General features: G+C 36.6%; 2 protein-coding genes across 7 annotated transcripts in view; one reads left to right on the top strand and one right to left on the bottom strand.

Moving 5' to 3' along the window:
- LOC133667033 (disks large 1 tumor suppressor protein-like) overlaps positions 1-26,130 on the bottom strand; it is a 132,607-nt gene that overhangs the window by 85,066 nt on the left and 21,411 nt on the right. The window lies entirely within an intron of this gene.
- Positions 3,692-8,852, top strand: LOC107995489 (facilitated trehalose transporter Tret1-like). Of its 3 annotated transcripts, XM_062082712.1 has the most exons (6): positions 3,692-3,901; positions 4,057-4,347; positions 4,406-4,951; positions 5,172-5,614; positions 7,126-7,208; positions 7,295-8,852. In XM_062082712.1, exons 1-6 carry the CDS (start codon positions 3,838-3,840, stop codon positions 7,482-7,484), a joined length of 1,617 nt encoding a protein of 538 aa, XP_061938696.1. In that variant the 5' UTR covers positions 3,692-3,837; the 3' UTR covers positions 7,485-8,852. The 3 variants fall into 3 exon arrangements, with proteins under 3 accessions (XP_061938696.1, XP_028521386.1, XP_061938694.1); XM_028665585.2 differs by lacking the exons at positions 7,126-7,208; positions 7,295-8,852 and adding an exon at positions 5,941-6,100; XM_062082710.1 differs by lacking the exons at positions 3,692-3,901; positions 4,057-4,347; positions 4,406-4,951; positions 5,172-5,614 and adding an exon at positions 6,046-6,797.

Below are 26,130 nucleotides of genomic sequence, written 5' to 3' on the forward strand. Positions count from 1 at the left end.
AAATATAAATAATAATGTAAAAAATCTGAATAATTTAAAAAAAAATAATTTTCATGTAAATTCATTAAAAATAAAAATATCGTGGAATATTTGACCAAAATTTTTAAATAAAATATTTCTATAATCGGATAGCACGGTGCAAAAAAATAAAATAAATTTATCGCAAAGACCATACGAGAATGAAATTCTAATCGATCTATACACAAAATGGAAAACTAATTTCGAAGGGATTTTATTTAATCCATCTTATGTAACATGAAATATTTGCAATACACGGGATTACACCCATTGAAATCTTGATAAAAATGTACACAAACTCGTGTTTGAAGCAAAACAGGACACAAGAAAATTATCCGGTATACGTGACATTTTATGATATTTTTCAAATTAAACCTCTGCCGATAAAATTATTTCCATCGTTAATTCCGTAATAATAAACATACGAAATACCAATTTCTCTAGCTAATAGTAAAACGACCACGGTCTACGTTCGACATTGTCGAAATGATAAAAATCGGAATGAAAAGACACACGGTGTAAGAATACGTTCATTCCCGTCGGTACATTCTCCTCACCATTAACCATAGCCAGGTTTTACCCTCAACCCTTTTCAACCACGGTTCAACCTCTTCCTTTTACCTTGAAGAGTGATAGCTTTCGAAACGTTACATTATACACTAGGAACTCCTTTCGCTTGTACATCAGTTCATCTTTGTCTCCTTTAGCTGTCGGATAAAGAGAGAACGATGATGGGGAAGGGGAAGGAAGTCGAAGAAGGAAAAGAAAAGAGGGGAAAGAAAAAAACGACGGGGGCAAAGAGAAGTTTCAGGATGAAAGGGTAAGGGAAAAAAGATCAAAAAAAGGAAGGAGGAGGATAGCAAAAAGGAGAAAAGCAGAAAAAACACGACCAGGGAACCGGAGTATACCTAATATATTATCTATATGCGACGAGCTTTATGAGCTTCAACCCTCTTACGTCCCAGGCTTCCCAGACGTGTTTCGTCGTCTCCTTAAAAGTAAACTATAATCTAACCACTCGTTCTCCCGGTATTAGAATCTTCCTTTCCTCGTAGAATCGTGCTCTGGATTTCTTACGCGAGGATTTTAATATTCGAAATATCTCCAAACTCGTCACATTGATATAAATTTCGACATTTCGCGTTAAAAGGAACTGTAACTTACGTTTAAACTTTAACAATTTGTCGAATCTTAATTTGTTACAAAATTCCCAAATTGAACTGACTCTGGAATCGCGTGTCTTAGTAGAACGATGTGCCATTTTCTTTGTTTGAAGAATAAAGTTGAATAAAAGATGAAAAGTGCACATTGAAGAATAGAGAGTACACTACTAAGTATAACCTTACCAAATTATATATAACTTTCTGCATAAAGTGAATAAAGGAAGTAGTAATCCTTGGAAACTACTATGCAGTGAAATAACTCTCCCTTTGTAATAAAAGCGAGGATAGTTTCTTAGATCCTTTGGTGTTGGAAATCGTACAATCGACAAACAAAAAAAGTTACGACTTCCTTTCATAAATCAGCTGAAATATACATTTATGATAACTGGTTCAAAAAAAAAAAAGATACATTTCATATTTCACTTCAATGACCATCCTACCATCGCGCGAGATTTATATGATACGTTTCAAAATTTCGAGCCGAAAAATTTTTTTCAATCCTATATACTTCTGATTGCAAGTATGTTTGATGATAAGCACACCTGGTCAAATTCAATTATACGATTCCCGAGGGCAAGTAATCCAATTTGCACGTCATCAAGTCACACGGTGAAACTAGTTCGAAGAGCGAGGCATACAACCGACCACATGTATCAAATATTGAAGTTCCTAGATTGGCCCCAACTGCCCTTAGGGATACCAAATATCTGACAGATTCTGAAAACTCTTGTCAAATTGCGGTTTGTAATTAACAATAATCTGCATCCGAACGGACAATAAGATTCGAAATCAACAAGCACAAAACGATATTAAATTTTTCAAGGAAATTTGCAATTTACGATTTACCGTTTTATTCTCTTCCTTGCCTATGCCTTCTCTATCTTCATTTAACTATGAGAATACCTAGAATATAAATCAGTTTCTAAAGATTCCGAACGGTAAACTCTCTCATTGAACTCGTACTTCACTATTACAGCAGATGATACGATATTTGCGAGACTTTGCTCGATATGTATACATAGTTGCACGATTCCATCCAGCAGAAATAACCAATCAAACCAGCGTTCCTTTCAGAGAACTTCTTACAGTGGATACATATATGTATATTTTCAACCGAATATCTGTATAAGTAACTTCACTCCCAGACGAAAAACCAGACATCTGGCACATGTCCCGTACAATTCTAGGACATCCTAAGAATTTGAAGATCGTTTTCATTGAGAAATATCATCATCAATCGAGCAAGAGATTTTCAAACACTATGAATATTTGAATATTTTCATCCGAGTAACTCTTATCGTTAGTTTGATGATTATCAAAGTTGATACATCATATATCTGTACTCAGTGTGCATTCCATTATAAACTTTGTTAACGATAAATGTGTATTTTCACTTTTCATTCCTAGATGTGAATGTTATTTTAACTATTTATATAAAAAAGCAAATTTTTGTTTGCGCAAATAATTATTGCCGTATATTTCTTGATTAACACATTAATTGATCAACAATGTTATTGTTTTTTTCATAGTTATTTGCAAGTATGACAACACGAAATCGAGGAAGTTACAATTTACGAATAAATGTTATTAATGTTGATTTCACGATTAATCTATCGAATCTAAATTTTTCGCCCAGTTCGTTATTTATATGCAAATGAAATTTCAAAGTTAATTCATAGGATGAGGACCACATTGTGCACAAGGATAATAAGCGGGCATTAAAATTTAACATAGAATCAACACAACACAATTGGTAGAAAAGTAATCACGGGATTCGTAATATTTGAAATTCATTTCATAAAAACCGCTATCTTGCAAACACGATTCAATCCCGTAGAAATCTGTGAAAAAAAGAGGAATTTCGATCGGATAAATAAATTAAAACTATTTATTACATTCGATGCATTCGAAAGTATTTTAATTCGCGTTTTAATTCGATCCTTCTCTCTGTCGATCATGCAATTTATAAACTTAATTGTATATAATGAACATATAATGCATATATTATTTTCCGTTTAATGAAATTGCACGAGGGATTGTATTTTGGCAAAAATTCAATTTCCCATTCTATCGGTGACGCGAAAAAGCAAATTTCCATGCTAAAATCGATACGATCGTTGGGACGACAAGTAAAAGCAATTAGTTGCTGATTAGAGCAGTTTGGCGCGATTAGATCTTTCTGTTTCTTTCCTAAAGGTACAAAAAATTATGTACATAAATACATATAAATAGAATTCGAACCAAACTCGACTTTTTTTTTTTGAAAAAATTTTATCTTCCTCTTCTTGATTCAACGATTGTTCATCCATAATTCGCGTCTATACGATCGTAAAAGAGACCGTCTGTTCGCGTTAAACACACAGTTGTTTAATTCGTTTAAGAAGTATACTCGACGTATACTCGACATGGGAGAAAAACTCGATTGAAATATTACACGCAGATGCAGACAGTTCCCAAATCGCTGATAGCAAAATCTTCTCGGTGACGGGTCGTGTCACTGTTCCCGAGATTCTAAGCTTCAAATATTTGCAAGATTCGAGAACTATTGAGAAAACAGGAAACTATAAATCAATCGGATGACAGGATACTTCGCAGGAGTGATGAGAGCCAGCACAGTCTTTAGAAACGGTCTCTATCTCGCGCACGTTGCACCGATATGAAGCTGAAGGTGACAGAAACTTTTGTTCGCGTGTGGCCCCAGTGGGCCACCTGCGTGACAGGTTAGTAATCCTCTTCCGTGTACGTTGCATTATGATCAAATCTGTTTTGCGATCAAATAACTATATCTCGAAATAGAATTACGCAACTCGTTTCCAATCGTTTCCCCGCGATAATACAATCATCGATGCAACATCAATTGAGGATTTTATCATAGTGACCCTATTATCTATCAGTGTGGGATTGAAGATTGGATGGACATCCCCTTATCTGGCCCAATTGACCAAAGAAGACTCGCCACTGCACATAACGGATGACGAGGCGACATGGATAGTTTCTCTGCTTCCGTTCGGACGATTATTCGGTGCCATGGTTGGCTACGTCGCTATGGAATATTACGGCAGCAAAAGATCTCTGTTAATCTCGGGTATACCTATCATGATCAGCTGGATTTGTATAATATTCGCCAATTCGGCTGTCTGGCTCTACGTATCTAGACTTTGCGCAGGTAAATCTTCCTTGTTCGACTTCCCAATGCGCCGGTCATTCCTACAATTTTTTGCCAGGTATGTGCTTCGGCATGTTCTACGGTTGCTTCGCCATGTACATGGGCGAGGTGGCGGCACCTGAAATTCGCGGCGCCCTGGTAAGCACGATAATAAATGGACTTCCGTTCGGGACGTTGATCGGGAGCATAATGGGCAGTCAAGTGTCCATGATGTGTTTCGGGCTTGTAAGTCTGGTTTTGGCCATCTGCTTCATGATGATCTTCCCGCTGTTGCCTCAATCGCCGCATCACTACGTGCGCAACAATAATTCGATCGAGGCGAGGAAAACTATTCAATGGTATCATCGGAAATCGAACGTGAACATGGAACTGGAAGTGATCGAGAATTTTGTGCGATCCTCCGGATCGATGAACTTCCGCCACAAACTCAAACACATCACGGAGAAGAAGAACAGACGTTCGTTGATTTTGATCATCTTTCTCTACATCTTCATGCAACTCAGTGGGGTAAACACCGTCACGTACTATATGGAAATTATCATCAGAAAGGCGAAAGTGACGATACTGGAACCGGCCACTATTGTGATCATCGTCAATGGAATCGGTATCGCATCTTACAAAAGATTTAAAAAAACACATACTTTTATACATATCACGTTTCCTTTTCGTTGTTAAGCTTCGAGAAAGGTACATTCCGGTTTATTTTCCATCGATATTAGGAAAATTCGAATATATTTTATATTCTTTAACTTTGGACAAAAGACATTTCGATCGTTGACAGAACATATATATATCACGCGAATATATATCTATTCGCATTTCAGGTATAGCGGTTGGCTGGATCAGCGTGTATCTGATCGATCGATACGGCAGAAGGGTTCTCATGGCGGTGTCATGCGGCTGCGTAATCATCGGAATGGTGCTACTGGGATTACACTTTATGTTATTGGAACAGAATTTCGACTCAAAAAATCTGGAATGGTTGCCGATCCTGGCCATGATATTTTACGTGATGATATCTATCGGTCTGATACCAGTTCCGAGCACTCTACTCAGCGAGTTTTTCCCGGATGATTTAAAAAGTATCGCTGGATTCGCCGTGAGCATCACATCCGCGTTATTCGCGTTCGTCTCCAGCGCAACCTATCAGCCGATGATCGATCTCACGAGCGAAAAATATGTTTACTGGATGTACGCGATGATCATGATCGTGTGCATGATTTATTCGTTTACGGAAATACCGGAAACCAAAGGGAAGACTTTGCAGGTAATTTTTGAATTAATCTAATTGCGACTAATTTCATCAGCGTATCGTCTGATTCGTGATAAAGATAGTTAAAATAAAAGCTTTCTGAAGAATGATTACAAAAAGGATTGATATTAAATGATTATTAGAATAAAAATATTATCGAGTGACTGGAGGTAAAGTAATCGTGGAATCTTTGCTAATCCAATACTAGAACATTTCTAATTAGTTTCGTGAAAACCTGGATAATGACAGATTGATAGAAATCTGTTCTAATTCTGCATAGTCAATCAGTCACCGTCTGATTTTCCCTCAAGATACGATACTAAACGATACAATGTCCACAGGAAATACAAGAGATGCTGCAGGAGAGGCAGAAAGGAAAGAAAAGTTCAAAAGAGAAAGAAATAACAAAAACAGCTCGATACTAAATTGTCTATAAATTATGTATAAATAAAATGTCGTATAAATAATTAATGATCTCAATAAATGCTTTTTCTGGTAAAATGATTATACTTGTATATTATATCTAATGGAAAACGAGTAAGAAATATTATTTCACTATTACTGATTTGTATAATACATTTGAAAAAAACAGACATTTTAATGTTGCAATTATCTTATCTTATCAGGAGATGTCAAAATGTTTACCATATATTCGCCACTACATTTCGTCTAAAACTAGCATAAAGAGGAATTAATGAATAACTATAATTAAAAATAATTAAAATTGTACGTAAACATTAAAAAAATTACTGTACGTACATTATAGACTCTTTTAAATTCAAATTTACGTTAATTCCAAAACTTTGAAAATATTATTTTAAACTACTATTTAAACTATTGGATTAAATTATTGTTTTTCCTTTTTCTCCATAAAAATTACTCTTGCGATCTAACGCTTTAAAAATAAAACATTATAACAATACGATTAAACAACTTTCCTTCGGAATCATAAGTATATCAAACAAATAATGTCATTATCGATAAGACTGGTAAACACATTTCCGTTATTCGTAACAGAAATTTATATCCCCACTTTACGAAATACATATCAGTATATAAAACAGAAAGATTTATATTTTTATTTTGTTGAATCAAATACTCCCGTCTTGTTTCTCCGCGTATCAAATATGGAAGAAAACATAACACGAACTATTTCCCTAAGAAAAGCCTTAAATTACATCATCTCTCGAATTATCAGGTTTGTTATTTCGACTTCTATTGATGTTTAAAAAGAAAAAAAAAATTTCACGTTCAAACGAAAAAAATTTAGCGTCACGATGCTATTTCAAATAAGAATCGCATAAAATCATCGTAAAACATAAATTCACAAACAAAACTATTCACTTTAAAAACTTGTGTTAACTTAAGGATAAAAACTGACTTGGGAATTGTTCTGTAGAAATTTCTATTGTATGATGATACGCTTTTCTTTATCTTATCTACATTCACAAATATACTTTAATTATTTCCAAAGGTATATAATTTTGATGCAAACATTATGTCTATCATATACTTTGTCTCTTCAGAACATTCACTATGACCATGGCAATAGATGGAAAATTAACAAGCAAAAGAATACTTTGGCCCCAATGGATAGCCGGATTTGGAGGTAAATTAATATTATTAATTGAACCGTAAAGGTTCTCGAATCCATCCAACGAGATCAAAATCGACCAACGTCGAATTTGTTTGCAGTTTTGTTATTAGGAACCGAGGTGGGATTGATGGGAGGTTGGTCCTCTCCGTACATCAGCGAATTAATATCTCCGAATTCTTCGTTCACAATTACGATGTCAGAACTATCTTGGGTCGTATCGCTGTTCAATCTCGGCAGATTGACGGGCTGTATCAAAGGTGCTCTGTGCAGCGGCTATTTTGGCAGTGAAAAGACGATTCTGATCTCTAGTATGCCTATCACGTTGAGCTGGCTCTTCATCATCCTGGCTAACAGAGTGGAATGGATATACATCGCGAGATTCCTTGGTGGCCTCAGCCTGGGAATGGTTTACTCCTGCTATTCCTTATATCTGGGCGAAATAGCGAACCCTGATATAAGAGGAGCGTTAGTCGCAATGGGTACCACTGGATTACCAATAGGGAACCTTCTAATGAGCGTCATGGGAGCGTATTTGTCGATGTACACATCGGCTTTGATAGCTCTAATTTCCTGCATCGTGATTATAATCATTTTCGTCTGGTTGCCAGAATCGCCTTACTACTTGATAAAGAAAAAATTAGACGAGAAAGCGAAACACTCGATCCAATGGTATCACAGGGATTGCGACGTGGAGCAGGAGTTCAAGGAGATGCAAATATTCGTCGAGAGTCTCAATAGACAATCGTTGTTGGACACTTTGAAGGAATTCAAGATTTTTCATTACAGAAAGTCAATAACCATAGTCTCGATTCTTATCGTGTACAGTCAATTGTCCGGGATAAACAGTATTCTATTTTATATGGAGTCGATTTTAACCACGGCGAAGGTCAGTGTCATAGAACCCGCGCAAGTGGTGATAATAGTGATGACGGGTGGTGTTGTTGCATCGTGTTTATCGATATTCCTGCTGGACAGATTCGGAAGGAAATTTCTGATGATCGCGTCCTGCAGCGCGATCCTCCTGTCTTATAGTATTTTGACACTCGAGTTTCATTTGTTGGATTTCGGCTTCGATTCGGAAAAAGTGGAAGGATTGGCGATCATTGGAATGATATTATTTTACATATCTATATTTACGGGCATCATTCTCGTCCCATCGACGATGATGGGTGAAATTTTCCCTCCACATCTCAAGTGCATCGCTGCATGCATCGTCAGTATCTCGGGCTCTGTAATCGCTTTCCTCTCCACGCTTACTTATTTAACACTGCTCGATTTTATGACCGAGAAATACTTATTCTTGTTCTACGGTTTGCTCGTGGCCTCGTGCATACCGTTCACCCTATTCCTTGTGCCTGAGACGAAGGGACTATCCTTGCAAGAGATTCAGAATAAGTTGATGGGGAAGGACGACAACGACAAAGCGTTACGTGCGTCCACGTGCATCGATAAAGATAAATTTTCTCAAGAACGAAATTTCGGACTATACGTGATCTCACGTGATGATTAACGTAATGGTATATCACATCGCATATTGTGCAATTAACATAGAGAGAACTTGTATTTACCACTGATTTGTAAATACCATTCAAGAGTGTAACGTTTTTTTCTTAAGTAAATGATAATATAGACTGTGATATTAATATATCGACGGAACTGGAGTTTGGAAACTTTTATCTCTGTAAGAGTGAAATATTGGTGTAGATGGTAGTAGATGAAACTCGATTTCTCGAGGAATCGTCTCTCGATCCGGCAGTTATTTTCGTTTCGGGCCGATGAAAGAACATCGAGAAGAATTTTCTGGTAAATCTAGAAACGCGACGACCGAAGAGGCAGGGATAGAATAGATAGATAACAGAAGAAAAGGTCGCGACGCCTGTTGTTCTTTTGCCTTTCCATTCTTCCTTTAACCGAGAAACGATGTAGCTATTTCTCTTTGGGGCGGACATACGACCGGCGTAACGTCGACGATGGAACTCGGCCAGTTTCATATTTTACAAGACGATATTTCAGCCGCGCTGGCTACGCCAACAACGTTAAAGATGCCGCGATCCCATGGTGCCGCTGTTGAAAATTGGACGCGGACCTTATCTCGCTCGGGTCATTGCACGATGACTTTCCTTGATCACCTTATAAAGCCGGAACGGCATCGATACGGAATTTACGATGCAATTTTTCATTTATTATTAACGCATACGAGCATGAATTTTCCACGATAAATTGCCGATATTAAAAAACTGTGAGCAAGACGTTTCGTTTGTAAACAATCGGATCGACGATATATATATATATTCGATGCTAAAGATTATTTTTAAAAGGGAATAAAAAAAAATAGAAATGGCAAAAATGGGAAAGAATCAAGTGAAACCGAATGTTTAAAAAAAAATGATTTATCGTAGCGGGATAACGATACGGGTTAGGATATGTAACGTTATTCCATGTTATATATTTCCGTGACGACGAGCCGAACGTCAACGCGGCGAATTAATTACTTAAATGTCACTGTTATTTCATAATAAATGTTTCACATATCGTGCACACATCCGCCCCTTCTCCGGCCGGTTATCATTTTAAATTCATTACCGTGCAACCCAATTGCGTTCGGAGGATTGCGTGAACCAATAACTCTTTGCTCCATCCACGCCAGGATAATGGTCACATGGATCCAATGACATTCACCAATATTGTTAACTTATTACATCTCGCGCGATTCGAATTCGCGATAAATCAATACCGAGAAGAATTCTCTTTCGAATAAACATATATATATATATATAGGAAATACTATAAATTTATATATCCGCGTGCAATACGAAGACAGGGAAGATGCTTTCAACTATTGCTATTGTTTGACGACTTCATGAAATATTCATAAATATTCATTGTTTCCTTGGATCGCTATTGTGCGATTTATTTCTTCCTTTCGGTGTTTGAAACGATCGTTGCAGTTTAACGATCGTATAATGAAAAATGAAAATACGTATGTCATACGATTAACATTTGCGAATGAAACAATTTCTATGGAATATATAATTCTATTCGGAAGAATGGATATTGTATGTTGATACATTTAAGAGAAAATAAGATATCGATGGGATGAGATTAAGCTCGATGAATTCGGTGAACTTGATTACGTATCGAAACAAGTTCCATATTAATATCATTTTCAATGTTAGGGAACGTCTCGAATATGTAATCGCTAAACCCAAACGTTAACTCGATCATTCTTCTATGTGTAAATCGTCTCTATGTTCGTTTCGGAACTTCTAATCGGTTTAAAACTATCTGCAACTAGACCGAGTCAATTATCCTGTCAACTCTCTGTCCTCGATCTCTTTATTATGGTATCGATATAAATTTGAAATTGTTTTAATAGATATTTTTAATTTATATGGTATAAATATATATATATATATATTTTTTATGGAAATATAAAGGTTTATCAAATTGAAACAAAAATATCAAGTTGTTGTAAACGAAACGATCGTATTCTCAATATAAGAATTTTTCGTATTTATTAATTTTATTAAAAATGATATTAAAAATTTGACTCGATAAAATCGATACATATCGTCCAATGAAAAGCAAAGTTAAAATTATTATAATTAATTAATTTGATTAACTCGATTGATCACCGTTAATAATTTGTTTTCGTGATTATCATATCAATTGTAATTTCTTAAATCAGTTACAAATTATTTGATACGATCTTTTCAAAAATTCTATTAATGTTATAGCAATTTTTTGACGTTACGTTAAATTTTAAATCCGTATAAAAATTTAACGTTGAAATACAATTCGTAATATATAATTCGCAATATATAATTTACTTCATTGTAACAATATTTAAATTGTCAATTCATCCAGGTTTCATCAAATTTTAAAATAACGCAATAAAATTTAACGATACATCGAGTCTCATCTCCGCATAATTTTGTACGTAAAATTGGTCATATCATATGCCACAGCTTAATAATTCTTTTGCATTCTGACCTGTATAATTTAACCTATCGATAGCATACACACAGAAAAAATACGATTACTTATCTCGAAAAATCAAACAATGGATCGAGAATCGAGTCTAGCAAAGTTCGCCGGAACACGAAGATCGAGGCGCAAAGAAAAATCATGCATACGAGCTGCAATAATGGAATGCCTCCAACTTTCAGTCAATAAAGAAGTTCCGAAAACAATTTTGCAATGCAATAACCCTTCGCGCCGCGGCAATCGACAAAGTTTCCCTCGAAGCCTTGCCTCTTTCACGTTCACGGACCCGGACGATCTTAAAATTCAACGAACTTCCAAGAGGATCGTTTTTCCACTTACAAACAAAGATTTCTCCGCCCTTGCTGATTCTCTCCTCGAACCATTCGGAGAATGGTTGAGATTGATCGATCGTGAAGATCAAAAGATGCTCATTGGACGATGCTATACATCGCTATATTATTGTCTCTCAACGTGTTTCCTCGAAAGATTTATCCTTCGAGGATACAAAACGAGATGGAAAGAAACAACGATTTCATCCAAGAGAAATCGAATTTCGGCTCGAAGAATTTCATACTTCGAATTTTGCCTGTACAATCCATTTTTCCCCTGGTTCCAAAGATGAACGTTATATATCGCGTAGATAGAGTTGGCCAAATAAAATTTGACGGGCAATCAGACGTGTTTAATGCAGAAACGAATTTAGAAAGATGGAATATTTGCATTTCGGCTACTAAAATAAATACTTTTTTAAGGGAATTAATTTATTTTAGATTTAGAAAAGGCACTATCTACGAGATATTCTACACATATACATTTCAATGTTCTTTAAGTAAATTATAATATATATTTTACTTTTTCTAAATTTTTCGATATTCTCTGATGCATAAACGTCTGCAGTTTGCTTTTACCAGAAAGTGAAGTTACGTTTCACCGAAAAAACTTTTCGCGAGGGCCAATGGTAATTCCGGGAGAAAGAAGCAGCAATCTTGCTCTCCTCGACGAACAAAAATTCGTTAAGATATCTTTTTACCAAAAAAAAAAGAAAGAGAAAGAAAAAAAGAAAAAGAAAAAAGAGGGAAGGAATTAGAGCGAATCTGCAAAACGTTCCAAAGTGCAAAAGTTCGATGCACCAATAGCATCGACCGGACAAAATGTAGGCTAGTAGTATGTCACGAAAACGCCGGAATTGGTTGGTCGCCAAGTCGCGGATAGTCAATGGAACGAAGATAGGAAGGGAGGAACGAACCACTGGGTCTGTAACCTAAATTCTCGCGCGCAGACTTTCCAGCAATCGCTTTGAAACAGCCTGTACAGCTTCCGGTGGATCAATGATACTCGTGGTTAACTGTACACAATTTGCTGTAGACCGATTCTCATCCGCGAAACCATATTCCCGATCGTTCGCGAATTTGGAAACAATCGAAACGAAAGGAAAAAGGAAAGAAGGAAGAAAAAAGAAAAGAATCATAATTTGTTCCAAAAACACGTGTTCTAATAACGGATGGATCTAACAAAACCCGAACGAATTAATCCAAATAACGCGATCGAGCAAGCGTCAATTTCTCGTTGCGCATACTATGAAAAATTCAAGTAGCTTTTGTTCGTGACGATAAAGGATTCGGGAACGAAAACCACTGTCAATCGTACGAACCTTGTATCCCAGAGATTTATTCGTTCGAACCGATGGTAAATGGTTTTACTTTGTATCGACGAGCGAGAATGTCTAGGTTTTATTTTTTTTTTTCCATTTTCGCAGTCCTTATTTTCTCGATTTTGACAATAAACTTGCAATTTTGATAATTTTCTATCGTAAAAATATAAACTTATAAACGTATAGCTCGATAGCGAACGATGATGATTCATATTTTGTGTATTTAACACGATATTGGATCATTTAATCGTTTGATATCTTTTGGTAACAAAGAGAAACGAAGAGCTTGTAAAAAAAGAAATAAGAAGAGAGCGCAGATGCACGGAGCCATCATCTGAATATTTATACGAATGAAATGGAGTTAGAAAAAGCAAATAGAAACGAGGACTCGCAAGGGATTTCTTGCCAGACCTACCAGTATTCTCGCGTCTGTGTCTTCCTTCAAGTATATCGACATCACTTTCCAGTCTTTATTTCCTCTCGCGTCTTTCTGACCCAGTTCCTCTCTCGTTGTTTCCGTAAATTATTTCATTCGCATAAATTAAGAAAGAATATTTTGCAGCAAACTCTCAACTTCATCCCACTTCGCGACATTTAAACCATTTGAAGAGAGGAAATGAATTATTCTACCTTTTTGTGAAATATTATCAAATGATATTAGTCGTTTCATAATTATTTCTACACTCGATAATTGATTTTATCCCGTTTCCAAGCATTGTTTCATAGTTTTAAGAACGATTGATACAATCACACTTCTTTGTACGAAATGTTTAATAAAATTCCTTGTATATTATTCTGATAATATCTGATCCATCTAATCTATCACATTATAATAATTTCCAAGCATAATTAAACGAAGAAGGAAAAAAGAAACGCTTTACACGTTAGTCACAGCACGTCGAGCCTATGTGTTCCGTATCTTACATACATATATGATTCCCCTAGCGGAAAGTGATCGAAGAACACACGTTACGATACCTGTGAGAATATTCCTTTTGCTATCGTAACTTTTCTTCTTCGTTCACCTTTTGGGCTCTTCGCCTCTTTCGTGAAAAATGAAATATGTCCGAACCTCTAGAGATTCCCTGGAACTCGATATTGAGAGCTACTCAAAGAGGCGAATTTTAAACAAAGAAAATTCACTAAACTTGCTTAACTATCTTTCGAACGCATTGAACACATCGTGTCCACTGTTTTTCGTACAAAACATTACGTTACATGATCGATGGAATCGGTATTCTGATGGAATTTTTCAATATTCCGGTGAAAAACACACATGTGAATCGTGATACGCGTCAAAAATTTAGATAAAAAGTAGTTCGTATTTTTCTTCCTTCCCCTCCATTTTTTTTTTCTTTTCATTTATGATGACAACTGACTGCGATACAAAATATCGGTTAAAATTCTATCTCATAGAAACGTTTCTCGTAACATGCAAACAAATATTGTTGTAATAATCTATTAATTTGAATCTGAATAGAAAGAAGAAAAGAAAAAATCTGTGCATCTGCGAGAAATAAATCGATTGTTACGATAATTACGAAGCATCGTACGTTTAAATACCATCTATTTAATCATCAATAACGATTGATTACAGAGGGACCGTGCGTACTACAAACCTATACAGATTGAATATTAATGGAGTATGTACTACGATCGTGATCCATGAATATGCATAAACACCTATGTACAATTCTGCTTAGTATCCATCTAAATATCCTGCCTCTCCTTCTGTCAATTATCGCAGTGATTTCCATTTTATTTATACTGCTTTCGAACCGCAACGACAACATGTTAAACAGAGTTTCGAACGATCGATGGTGTATCAAACGTACAGCAATAGTATTAAAAAACGGACGGGACGCGTGTCAGGTAAACCTCTAACCCGTTAAGCGTATCCCAAGCCGATACCTAGCGGGAATAATTACGTCACATTTGCAATTGCATCGTGGAAATGGAGGGAAACAAATATCGGTCCCGGTTAAAGAGATCATTAAACGAACAATAACTTTTCGAGTGATACGGTTTCGGGGAACAAAGTATCCGTAACAATCACGATGGATGGAGAGGATGGCATTACCGCGATAAAGGTTTTCCGGATTTGCAACTCGATATTCCCTAGACAAATATTTCCCCGTATTGTCCCTTGCTTCGTTCAACGAACGACAGAAGAACAATCACGTTTCTGTTTCATATCGTTTCGTGAATGGGCTGGTTACTCGATTTCGTTTCGTTCTTTTTTTTTTTCGAATCTTTTCTCCTCGGAAATGCTTTTAGAAATTCAATTTTCATGGAACAAATATCATCTTCCGGATGCCAAAGGTACCAAGAGTTGGATCGATGCCATTTTTTAAATTCTTCGAGTTTATAGATCAAAGGTAGATAGAGCAATGTTTTTACAGTGATTGTTCGCTTCGTTTTTTAAACTCAAATTGAAATTAACTCGAAAACTCAAATTTTGAAAGAGGTTATGTATACATATGTATTGAAATCGCTACGCGAAATCTGACGATCTTTCGAAGAATCCTGATTTATTACAACATTGTCTTGGAGGAATGTGGAAGGGAGGAACATTTCGCTATTTAAAATCGAGTTTGAGGAGGAAGAGAGAGAGAGGGCCGGTGCCAAAGTCGCGAGTACGGTTGCAAAATAAGCTTGGCAACTCATCGTCAATGTAACTCGAAAATGACACGAGCTTCGCGAAAACAACATGACCAGACTGATACGGCACACGGAGGGGAAAAGGTTCGGGGTCTTTACCGAGCTCTGAACCGATGAAAGCACCGTCGTTCTCCGGTGGATGGAGTCTGAAGAGACTCCACGGTTCGCCACTTGCACCTCGAGTGCTTTGCTTGTCTCTAGAACTCTCGAGCACTCGTTTAACAGACTGTAATTCTACGGCAATACAATGTCTTTAGACCCGTTTGCGGACAGTGTTGCTCGCTACGAGAGAAACAATACCCTAAAAGGTACCAACGTTTCAAGTAGAAATTTTCATTCGATGGGATTCCTCTTTCTCGCTTTGCAATTACATGGAAGAAGAGGAGGGAGGGAGATAAAAAAGGAACGGAAGAATTTCTCAAGATGAAATTGCTATCTTCGTTAAAATAATCGTGTAAACAATGATGGAGTATTACATCAAAGTGGGAATTGTATCGAGTAGAATGTTCTTTGCTTCCTCGGTTTGCAGAGAATGGAGAGAAAATTGAAAAATTCTTAATACGAAATTGCTGTCTTTGTTAAAATAATGATTTCACGTGGTATTATTATTCGTTGGGCGAGCAACGACGTCAAATTGCGTAAATAGGATAGGTATTTCAAAGAGAAGTTTCAATAGGACTGCGAATATTCGTATTTCAACTGTGTCTGTGGATTGCAGAAACACGTTTAACTTTCGCCCCGGCTACGAAATCACTCGAAGCCCTTGGGCCAAGGGTCTGCTCAACTCTATTCACGAAGTGCGGATAGTTCGTGTTCAGATTTCGAAGAGGGAACATATCATAGATGATATTGCTATCTTCTCGTCTTACGGTTTCGCATCTTTCGATTACCAAATTTGTAATCGAACCACGTCCCTATTCACAATTTCCATTTATATGTAATTATTCGTTTGTTTCGAAAAAAGGAGAAAGCTAAGAAATTCGAGTTATTCGAGAAAAATAAAAAAATAAAGAAAAGTAAAAGATAAAAGATTCTATCGATCTAAAAATTGTTAAAAAAATTTTCGATAATCTTCTTCGATGCGCGCTTACAGATACTTTCGTTCGCTAACTTTTCTTTGAAAACTTTTTCCAGCATCACGCTTTAACATCTCTAGAAGCGAGGTAGCTTTTAAACTTTGAAAATTCCTCTCCCTCGATATTTATCGAAGATCGTAGATCCTTATGATTCTCGCGTTAAAAGATAGCAATAATTATCAATGATTAAATTTATAAAAAGAGTTAAGACCGTAATTACTGTTCAAAAAGTGCCACGCTATAAATTAACTTCGATGAGAATTTTTATCGAGAGATCGAACGAGAAGATACACTCGGCCTTAAATTTCGCAAGAGCACATTTTTTAAAACGTTTAATTGAATTTCATGAAGAACCTCGTGGATCGTTTTTCAATCTCGAGCTTTTGGAGAGGGCCTTAAAGCAGGGTAGGCACGAGTTACAGACAGCATTGCAGCGATTACGATTTATTAGGTACGTCTGTCGACAACAACCGTTTGATTACGCCGACCAATAACAAAAGAGGCATTGAACGAACCGCACGTTTCGCGCTTCAAACGAAAAAGTACCGTACATCACGAAAATTAATGGGAGAGAAAATAGACGTCGATCTATGAATTAAATCGCAATGATCTGGACATGTATGATATTTATAAAGGCTAAATAATTTTCTTCGAATAGTTATCCTACTCGTTTCAGAGATTCTTTTTAAATTGAAATAAAGATAAATATAAAGAATTATTTCGAATCATTATAATCGTGTATATTCTATCATCATCGATCAATTAACTTATGTAATTGTACGTCTTAATTAAGGTTATAAAATTTCACAAAAATGAAAAAAGTACGATAAAGAAATATAAATAATATGTAATGCGATATCGCGTTCACATTATAAATGAAAAAAGTAGACGATACGAAAAGAAAATTTTTAATTTCTAAATGAATAACAAATAAACTTAGAAGGAAAATAAGAATGGAGAAGAATTTTGTAAAAAAAAAAAAGAAAAAGATGACTTTCTTACAGTTTATCTGCTAGAAGCTAGGAAAATGTTCCTACCTTCCTTAGAAACCTTACGGGATTCAACTTGCCAACTTATTTATCTCTTTGCGGAAATCTAGCCGAATCTTCCCCAGAGAGAATTCAGCTAGGTGCGATAAAGCGAATTCGCGATCTGTTTGTGGGTGCGGCTACTTTTAAGTCGTTCAACATTATTTCTCGAGTAATTCTCTCTTTTTAAATAAGCATCTTTCTTTGAAGAGGAAGCAATTGAGACACTTTATTAAATTAAATTAAATCTGACCTATTTGAACGCAAATTTTATAGAATTAACCAAAGGATACTGTGGGAATCTTTTTAAGTAGTAGCGTCTGACATGGATCAGACGAGCGTATCCAAGTTAATTAGGATAATTTATTCAAATTCCAAGCTATAAATTTCTTTTTAATGCGTTTGGAATAACGCGAAAATGGAAATTTTCACCAAGAACGGCTGAATTATCCGAAATTTGGAAGGATGAATGAGATGGAGTATAATATTTTTTAATTGAATACCGAGGAATGTTTTCAGAAGTAGTAAATAGCCTGACAAGGGTCAATTTATTCGGATGGAAGTAAGATATTATTTGAGAACTAAAAGAACATATTATTACTTTTTAAACATTTAACCAAATTGCCTACATTCTCTATAACGATATTACTCTATCCCAGTAGTACAGCTAAATAATACCGTCATCATGATCAGACTTTAATTGCTCGTTTCCTCGAATCGAATGTAAAAGGCAAGAAACGAGTCGCTTCGTCACTATTATTACAGCTGCTCGATCTGAAGGAAGCATCCATCGTCTTTCGAACGAGTTTCGAATGCACTCGGTAAAAGCGGTATTGAATTTCGAGTATTCTCGCATCTTAATCGCCGTCGAAGACTAGTTTTAATCACGGTTGAAAAGGGGACAACGATCGAGCGCGTCTCCTAAAATGTTTCCTCTACGTTTCACGCGTTCCCCACCGTGGTTGCACGTGATTTTCCAAATGCGTCGTTTGCATTTGAAACGATAAGAGGAATCGACGTGCGTTCCAAGTACCCGATTTCACTGAAAAATTTAATCCATCTTAATGGAGTGCGCCCATTATCAATGGACAAAAGAAAAAGCGTTGATGACGATGAAAATCCCATTACCCCGCTAAGGATAACGACGAAGGTATCGCCGTTACAAGCTTATCGTAACGGAATATCGTACAATGTTCCAAATTATTAACTGGTTAGGGACAATTTTATGGAACGAGCTCGACAATACGTCAAGATTATTAACGATTGATTGTCGACGACAATGCAGTAACGTGATTTCCCCCGCAACCCAGCGTCTGGATCTGAATGGGCTAAGAATTTCGTTAAAAAGTCTTTACCAATTACTTGGAAAAGTTGTGTGAAAGTTGAGAACAAGGGGGGAGTTTTAACAGCAACGAAATAAAAGCAAGGTCGAACACATTTTTCCGCACATTTGTACGTCCACGCGCGAAAAACTTGCCGTTATTCCCGACACGAAGTTCTAAAAAAGGGCGGCATGAATTTTTTATAAAGCTTGAAATTCGTATGCCCGACGCGCGAGTTTTCCAAGGAGAAAATTCTCTTGACACCGGGGGAGAGGGGGAGAGACGGCGGGCAAAGTGGTATCTTAAGTTTCGTTACACGTGTGGCTATCCAGAGACGTTTCCTCCCTTCTTGACCACGGAAAAATTACCAAGTTTTGTGGATTTACCGGGTCGAACGCCTAACTTTCTTCGTTTCTCGTTCATTCAATCGTTACCGACGATCGATTACACTCCGTTCGACTACTCGACCAGAATACTAATGTACATCGAGAAATGAAAGAATAATCTTCCGAAATAATAGGAATTTCAATTTCCAACCTCTCGTATCCACGTCGATAATCTAAGTATTTGGATACAAAGTTTTCAAATGCAATAATTGATCTCTCACTCGCCCTTCTCACCGCCACGGTTTTTCCTCTGTTCCTTTTCGTTACTTAATTCTATCAATTCCCGTAGAATTCCAATTGACGGGAGAAAAACTTGATAAATCGACGCCACGCAATACATGGACTACATTCCCGATTCGCCGATCACTTGCTTCGTAGAACATCAATTTCACTCGAGGAAACCGACGTTACCATCAAATTTATCCTTACACGAATCCCTCTCGCTTTAGCGTTTTCCAAAAGTTTCAAATATCGAGGAAAGAATATCCGCCTACCATCTACTCGTTTATATTTCACCCGCGCAGATTCTCCAATTATTTCTTCGAATTTACTCTTTTTCCTCTGAATTTTTCAACGCCACGATACGGATACGGATCATTCCTATTCGAGCCAACCCTCCTCTCCTTCTTCTTTTATTTTCGTCCTTTCGATTTCGAGAAAAATTCTACGTTCCCCTCGAAGAGACCGCGAAAGATAAGATCGTTTCGCGTGTGCTGGTATCAAATTTCCACGGTTTCGCTCGAAATCCCGTCGTCAACTCGGACCCATTATTTTCGTAAGTCGAGGCACACTTTTAGCTGATTATCTTGGACCGTTCTTCCGCCCTTATCCTCTCTCTTTCTCTCTCCCTATGCCTCACACTCCTCTCGACTTACGCCCCTTTTCCTGTATACGTCACAAATCTCTCTCCTGGCGAGGAAAGCTCGGGAGAGCGGCGTCTTTATCCGACAAGATGCGTCCGAATCCTTTCGACTCCGCACTCGTGTCGCCATTTCCAGCCAGATTCCGATATACCATCTCGGTCAGTCGAGGTCGTCGAAATCTTTGAATGAAATCCCCGAAAAGCCAAGATTCGAGGCCCGCCTCTAAAACCTCCGTCCTCTCTCCGCACACCACATCGATCCGCACTCCAGATTAGGTAGAAGTATCTACCTCAAGAGGTTGGTTTGAAGAGGTGAACTACGGTGGAAGGGAGGAAGGAATGGATCGCGTGAAACGAGATGCTCGAAAACGGGAACGAGTCTGGGGGATTGGGGCCTCGAAAAAGCGGTTAGAAACGAGGCGAGATGGGCGGAAAATGTACGTTTTTTTTTCTTCTTTCTTTTTTTTTTTTGGAACATTTTTTTTTTTAGAAGAAAATCTGAGAAACAATGCCCTAGAGCTAGTTATAAATCCAACGAAATATAGAAACGAGCGAGATAGCTGTGTTCGTTTCGTATAAGAAGAAAAATGATGAAGGCTTTTCCTAGGCAACGTAAAAATTAACTATTCGATTTCGATAGCGAAGAGTGCGGAAAAATCGAAATTTTTAGTCGAAAGTCATGAGTAGACTGCGGATATTTGTGGGAATTCAATTTTCCCATGAATTCAGAGATGAAACTAAATAAAGATTCGTTTTAGATATATTTCACATGATTTTTAAGCAATAAAACCATCTTATTTCGAAGCTTAGAAATTCCCTGATCTTATATTATTTCATCCCATTCTATACGTCGAAAGAAAACATCGATCGAATCACGTTTATTTTGAATCATAGACACTATTAGCTCGATCTAAGGTTGCATAAGAATCGTGATGTATTGCGATAATTAATCGATCGATAGCAAAGAGTGCCGCACTAAATGTGGAAACTTGCATGAAAAAGAAACTTCCAACCAAAAATATCCTCGTAACGAATTACGTAACATAAACACACGAAACGCACGAAAATAATTAATCATTCAAAATGAAACTATGAATTAATTTTAAATACTCCGATTAAAATTGAAATTATCCTTAAAACGAATTAACTTTCGACCAATATCGATTGAAACACGAGGAAATTGAATTTTACGTACATTCGCTAAAGTCTTCGCGTTATATCAGCCACTTTTCTAAATCCGGCATCGCGTCAACTTTTGACGGTTGCCAGCTCACCGACAATCTCACGCAATAGGTACGGTTAATCGAGGATTGTTCCCAGGCATAAAATATTTACGTATGGCGAGTAGGATGACTCGTTGCCAAGCGTTGGCCGTGCCTTCGAAGAAAAAGCGAACCGCAACGATCCCGAATTCAACGTATGAGAGCGTGCCATTTCATCCGCATTGCCATTTTTTCTATAAACTCGGCTGGCAGCCCGTCGGCAGCGCAGATTAAAGTCGAGAGAACCGGAAAGGAGGAACGGAAGAAAGCTGGAATGAAAGAAGTACGGGTCGCCGCATTCTTTATCCCAGCCAATCGCAGTGTATGACGAATATCGCAAGCACGTAATTTTCATCTTCTTGGCGTGTGACCAACTTCTGCCAAGTGGCAGAACTATCCGGAACACGAAGGAAAACATTGTGTATGAATTTTCCGTGTAAAACATGAGTTGAAAGTTAAGATATATTTGAAGAAAAAAAAATATAAGGAATTTAACGAAGAGTTCGTAATAATAGAATAGATGGAAAATTTCTGAATCGCATGTACGAATTATTCCAAAACTGTGACATTGGATGATGAAGGGATTGGTATATATAATGTCGAAGTTGAAGATTTCAAGGAAATTCGTCTGGTTCGAAATTTCAAGAAGGTATCAAGATGGATGGAGGCAGATTCCGTGACTCGAGGTGCTCAAAGCTCGGATTTTTCCAATCGTGACGCAAAGGATTAAGGCATTTTATTAATAGAAACGAGTATCCATTTATTTTCTTTGAGGCGATGTGACGAGAAGATAACGAAAGAAAACAATCCGAAGGCAGGGATTGGTGAACGTTACGGCCTCAGGGGCTTAAGAGATCAGTTCCCCTAGCTTTATAGAGAAGACTTTCAGACGCGTATCCGCACGATGTAGCAGAATCTTATTTCTTTTAAATTTATGACTAAAGTATCTGCCAGACTGGAAAGCTTGTAGACCTCTGATATACATATTCGTCGGATCATCCTTTTTACGAGTACATCAGTTTCTCTTTGATTATAAATTGTTAGTCGTAGATATTAATTGTGTATACATCTCAATTTACAATTTCGCTGATATTTTCCTCCTCGTTGTTTTTCTTATATCGTTATATAGAATATGTTAGTTTGTTTCTTTCTTTTTCTTTTCTTTCTTTCTTTTTTTTTTTTTTTTTTGTTAATGTCTCCATTCACGCAAAATAGCGACGGAAAACGGTACACGGATCGCGAACGTGCATTATAAAAATTATTCCATCTCGTAGTTTATTTATTTTCAATTTTCGTGAGGGAAATTTTCACGGACTTCGAATTTCTCTCGATGTTTCGTATTCCATACACGGTTTTTTGTCTCTCCTTTCCATTCTTTCTATAAATTTCATCGCGTATTTCTCCCGCCATTCTCCAATATTTTTTTATTAAATAAAAATTTTCACTCGTCTTTTCTTTCCTATATCGTAATTATTACGAAAGAAAAATTTCCAATTTTGTCAATTGTTAGTTAAAACAAACGGCGACGAAACAATAAATGACGAACGAGTTGATAATTATTAATTAACAGCGTATTTACAAAAGAAGAGATAGAAATATTAAAAAATACGATAGAAGCGTGTATTTATTCGTCGAATTTTGTAAGCGAATTACGAACAATTATTGGACTTATCCTCGTTATATTCCAGACAAAAAAATCGGATCTAAAGAAGAACATTAGACAAAGACAATTAATTCAAGAGCGATAAATAGTGGTCGCGATATCTCCAGCTTTTAGGTTTTGATTTCGAACCAAGTGTATCGAGTACTTTATCCGGTTGCCTTTTGTATCGGTTACAAAGAACCCCGACAACAATGGAACCCGACTATTCGCGTCAGTTTCACGCACATACCTGGGGCGTTTCGAAAAAGGAAACTCTCGATTCTCCGCGGACATAATCACGTGACTTCTGCGAAATACCCGTTATTATATCTTCTTCCTCGCAGTTCCAACCTCTATGACAAAGCGAGTGCTTGACATTTTTTCGATGCATCGATATCGGCTCAAGGAACGAATCGGTACCGATAAAATGTGTGGAGAAAAATATCAAAGATCGGCCAGTATGCGTAGAAATATTAATATTCCTATTAAATAATAATTCGATTCAAGATCAGAAGCTGAAACAATTTTATTTTTAACAATTTATCACGGACCTTTATTTCATTCCATTCATACTCTCCGTCAGGTTTAATTCAATGGAAATATATTAAATTCAAGAATAGCAATTACGGGTATTCGAGATTTAAATCATCTTTTTTTTCTTTTCTTAAACGTCCGTCTCCCTTAATTTCAATTTTCATAAAGGATACCGTAATTTTTTCGATGTGGAGAGAAATCTTCAACGCTCGCGTTATTTAGGCGTTCCTTAGGTGCAAGAGGACTTACGTGGCACACGATAGTTCCACGGTACAGCTACGCGAAACGGGCAAAGATTCATGGAGGCCATTATTCACAAACGATTTAGCGCCAGAATAATGAATACAGCGATCTATACAGCTAACAGGAGAGACGGGTCGAAGGGCGGGCCAAGCCGCCAAGTAAATGCAACCAAGTCGAAAGCCGAGCTTGCAAAATCTTTTCGCGCTCGATAGGCGTTCGCGAAATTGACACGAATTTCCCTTTCTAAAAAGGGTCCGCGACTTTCATTTATTATTCTCCTTTATGGATCACCGTTTTGTAGAGTGATTATTCATCGACGTTATTAGATCACGAGAAAAATATTCTTGCCGTACATCAATATAAAGGGTGGTTCGATCGAGGTGTGCTGAAATTTAGAAAATATTTTAAAAATTAAAAAAAAGAAAAAGAAGTTACCTATATCAAATTTAAAAACTTCAAACGATTTTCAAAATAAAATTCAATGAAATATTTAATCTCTAAAACCATCCCTCCAATTTTCTATCTTCATTTCGTTCAAATATAACCACGTCACCCATTTTTTACCCAGATTCGAGAGATGGTGAACGCATCGATCTTGCCCGTTGCGATCAAACGAATGACTAACATGACAAGGTGATCCATAAAATTTCACAACAGTAATACACGAGGGCGCGAGGAGGGTAGAATTTGTTCGTACTGAGTCAGTCGCGCATAAATCAACTCGCGCTATTGTACGGCCACGAATTCCGAAGTGGACTCGGTACATGCGCAGGTCAAAGCAAATATTTTATGCCCCCGAATTAGCATAGATTTCAGGCATAGCTGAATGAGAAGTAGCGATAGTCGAAAAGGTTTATCGCCGCTCCTGAATCCGAACGAGCGTTTGGTTGAACGTCCAGTCGTATCGCTGACTACAACAACACGCGAGAAAAAAGTAAATATTCAAAATATGAGAATTATCAACGTTCCTCGATATAAATATTCAAACTTTAAAAATGTTTCGAAATTCAATCGCGTCGAGTTGTACCACTGATCAACTTCGCAACGTTTACTACGTACGTAAAGAAGATAAATAATAACGTGAAAAAACATTTGTCACGATACTTAAATATTTAACGCGCGTAGAATTAATAAACGTCGCGATATAGATAGTGAAATTTGTAGGTAAAATTTATTTATATAACGTACGGTTCGAATGATTCGAACGAATCGTCTCTCGCGTTTATTACATTCTTCTTCTCATCCTCTCAACCAGAATGCCTTTTATTTATTTAAAAAAATTGAAATTATAATCGTAAATTGCTTGCGAATAAAATCAATATTATAATTTCATACGTTATAGACAGTTATGTCGAAAATTTCATTAAATATTATTATCGACACGATGAAATCACGCGAACGATTTATCGTTTGATTTATAATATCCAGAATTCTGATCAATACCTGTTCAATCTTTTTTTCCTCTCTCTTCTTCCTGGATCGCGAGCAAACAAACGGAAACACCGCCGATACATACGTTTTGATTTTGACACGATACATATACTGGGATAAACGTTTCTTTCGTACGATATACAATCAGGATAATTCGTGAAAAATTATCCATTTGATCGATCATTTTTATAATACAATCATATTCCGTATCGTTCGAATAACTGTCGATTAGTATCGATCGCGTATTCATTATACTTTTTACAATTATTAAATTATTAATGATTGAAATTTAAAAAATTGAAATGACGCTACTGTTACGCATTCTGTTCAATATATTTTCATCAAAATAGAAAATGACACGATGTAATTGATAAATATGCATTGTCAATTTATCTATCCATCAGAGTGAAGACAATTTAATGAGTTTCCATGATACGGTGAAAAAAACAATTCGAATTCGAATAACATCGATATCCGATACGTATATGAAACTCGATACATATTACTATTCGAATCTTTATAAACAGTAATTTGTTAAAAAAAAAAAATCGAAAAACTGATACTTTTCACTTTTTAGATAAATATGAAAATGTTTAAAAAAGCAAATATTTTTTTTCCAAATATTATTTCTGAAACGATCTCTACAATATTTTCCCTTTTATCGTCGATCTTATTTTCACTGAGAAATCTTCAATGAGCCGACAATCTCTCGAATCTACGTAAGAAACGAAACGATATTTAAAAGTACTGTAAGATAAAATCGATTTCCTGCCATTCGGTTGGTTGCACGCCTAGACGGTCAGACATCTTGCCGAGGCTCTTCTCATAAATGAATCAGCTTGCACCCTG

The sequence above is a fragment of the Apis cerana genome, linkage group LG12, assembly GCF_029169275.1.
Source record: "Apis cerana isolate GH-2021 linkage group LG12, AcerK_1.0, whole genome shotgun sequence".
Taxonomy (NCBI): domain Eukaryota; kingdom Metazoa; phylum Arthropoda; class Insecta; order Hymenoptera; family Apidae; genus Apis; species Apis cerana.

Coding starts and splice junctions, on each gene's coding strand:
- LOC107995489 (XM_062082710.1), top strand. CDS start 6,568: ATGTCATTATCGATAAGACTGGTAAACACATTTCCGTTATTCGTAACA. Junction 6,798..7,125: donor ATCATCTCTCGAATTATCAG/GTTTGTTATTTC, acceptor TTGTCTCTTCAG/AACATTCACTATGACCATGG. Junction 7,209..7,294: donor ATGGATAGCCGGATTTGGAG/GTAAATTAATAT, acceptor ATTTGTTTGCAG/TTTTGTTATTAGGAACCGAG.